Source organism: Coregonus clupeaformis, chromosome 21 (assembly GCF_020615455.1).
Source record: "Coregonus clupeaformis isolate EN_2021a chromosome 21, ASM2061545v1, whole genome shotgun sequence".
Classification (NCBI taxonomy): domain Eukaryota; kingdom Metazoa; phylum Chordata; class Actinopteri; order Salmoniformes; family Salmonidae; genus Coregonus; species Coregonus clupeaformis.
In genome coordinates, this window is record NC_059212.1 from 46,542,887 (window position 1) to 46,545,386 (window position 2,500).

Below are 2,500 nucleotides of genomic sequence, written 5' to 3' on the forward strand. Positions count from 1 at the left end.
AACCCATTAAGTATAGTCTTTTACCACACTTAATCTATTTATCCTGGGTATACTTGTCTCTTTATGGCAGTGACCTTATACCAAATATGTCAAACTGCCAAACAGGCTAGCCCCCACATGATTTCACCTGAAATCTCACTTGACATCGTGTTTTTGGAACACTTCACATTTGATCATGTTTTCACGTGTAGTTTCATGTTATCACATGTTGCTTTACATGTTGTCACATGTTATCTCATTAACTTCACATAAGGTCACGTGATCACATGAAAATGTTTTTTTTATTTTTATTTTTTTACGATTCACATATATCACGTGAAATTCATGTGTTTTTTTTGTTTTTTTCGTAAGGGAGACCCAAGGGTGTAGTGCTCAAATATACTAAAATATAGAGCTGGGACATTCAATTGAAAATGATCGGCACCGACCATAGTGATCACTTATCGCAGGCGTTTTGCTGATATCGTTCATTCGGATAAGTAGCCTATACTAGAGAAATGTGAAGTTCGAAATGAAATAAGTTTGCTAATATGGATGATCGTTAATGGGACAATTGATGGCTACAACCATTGAACTAGTACTAGTAATTTAAAGGATCATTTAAAAAAAAACTGTGGTGGCAGATTGTTATAAACGTATTGTTCTATTTATCGTTTTCGCATAAATGAAGGCAATTTATCTCAATATGGGTTTTTGTCCGTATCGCCCAGCTCTACTATATTAGTCTAGAAATATCTACGCCAAACATGCCAACCAGGTTATAGACGACATGATAAATATTGTAATAACCTATAGAACCTCTCATGATGATGCTCTTAGATACATGCCCTCCCTTCTCAGTAAAGCCTGAAGTGAAAAGCAGTAGAAATACTTTTTTTGTTGTTGTTGAGAAATATAGTATTTTGGTTGAATATGTGTGATGTGCAGTGGGGACGAACATATCAGGGCTGTCAGAGTAGGAAAAACACCTGCTGCCAAGAGAGCTCTGTTCTTGTTCTGTTCTGTTCAGCCTGACATCAATACCCTAGTGACTATGTATGGGGGAATATAACTAGCAGAAATAATATCTGGATGGATATAACATGTGTTTTATTAATGTTTTACTATCCACGCCAAACACACTGGTTGAACATCAAATTCTGTGTGTCTGTGTGTGTGTGTGTGTGTGTGTGGTGTGCTTTTGGCGCACGTGTGTGTGTGTGTGTGTGATTTACCAAAGGCCCAGATCTTCCTGACATTCCCATTGGCCCAGGGGGACCCCTCATGGTGAGCTGTGATTGGACAGAGAACTCATCATAAACAACCAATCAGGGTACAGCATTGCTACTCAAAATCCAATAAATCCATGCATCAAGATAACTCTATAGGGTCTAGTTAGCAGTACTAACTCTATAGGGTCTAGTTAGCAGTACTAACTCTATAGGGTCTAGTTAGCAGTACTAACTCTATAGGGTCTAGTTAGCAGTATTAACTCTATAGGGTCTAGTCAGCAGTATTAACTCTATAGGGTCTAGTCAGCAGTATTAACTCTATAGGGTCTAGTTAGCAGTATTAACTCTATAGGGTATAGTTAGCAGTACTAACTCTATAGGGTCTAGTTAGCAGTATTAACTCTATAGGGACTAGTCAGCAGTATTAACTCTATAGGGTCTAGTTAGCAGTATTAACTCTATAGGGTCTAGTTAGTAGTATTAACTATATAGGGTCTAGTTAGCAGTATTAACTCTATAGGGTCTAGTTAGCAGTATTAACTATATAGGGTCTAGTCAGCAGTATTAACTCTATAGGGTCTAGTCAGCAGTATTAACTCTATAGGGTCTAGTTAGCAGTATTAACTCTATAGGGTCTAGTTAGCAGTATTAACTCTATAGGGTCTAGTTAGCAGTATTAACTCTATAGGGTCTAGTTAGTAGTATTAACTCTATAGGGACTAGTCAGCAGTATTAACTCTACAGGGTCTAGTTAGCAGTATTAACTCTATAGGGTCTAGTTAGTAGTATTAACTCTATAGGGTCTAGTTAGTAGTATTAACTCTATAGGGACTAGTCAGCAGTATTAACTCTATAGGGACTAGTCAGCAGTATTAACTATATAGGGTCTAGTTAGTAGTATTAACTCTATAGGGTCTAGTTAGTAGTATTAACTCTATAGGGACTAGTCAGCAGTATTAACTCTACAGGGTCTAGTTAGCAGTATTAACTATATAGGGTCTAGTTAGTAGTATTAACTCTATAGGGTCTAGTTAGTAGTATTAACTCTATAGGGACTAGTCAGCAGTATTAACTCTATAGGGACTAGTCAGCAGTATTAACTATATAGGGTCTAGTTAGTAGTATTAACTCTATAGGGACTAGTCAGCAGTATTAACTCTATAGGGACTAGTCAGCAGTATTAACTCTATAGGGTCGAGTTAGTAGTATTAACTCTATAGGGACTAGTCAGCAGTATTAACTCTATAGGGTCTAGTTAGCAGTATTATTTCTATAGGGTCTAGTTAGTA

General features: G+C 37.0%; 1 protein-coding gene across 1 annotated transcript in view; it reads right to left on the bottom strand.

The window, feature by feature from the left end:
- LOC121535697 (collagen alpha-1(XI) chain) overlaps positions 1-2,500 on the bottom strand; it is a 141,255-nt gene that overhangs the window by 66,843 nt on the left and 71,912 nt on the right. Inside the window, exon 14 of the mRNA XM_041842961.2 lies at positions 1,215-1,271. Within this exon, the coding sequence (XP_041698895.1) occupies positions 1,215-1,271 (57 nt within the window). The remainder of the gene's footprint in view (positions 1-1,214; positions 1,272-2,500) is intronic.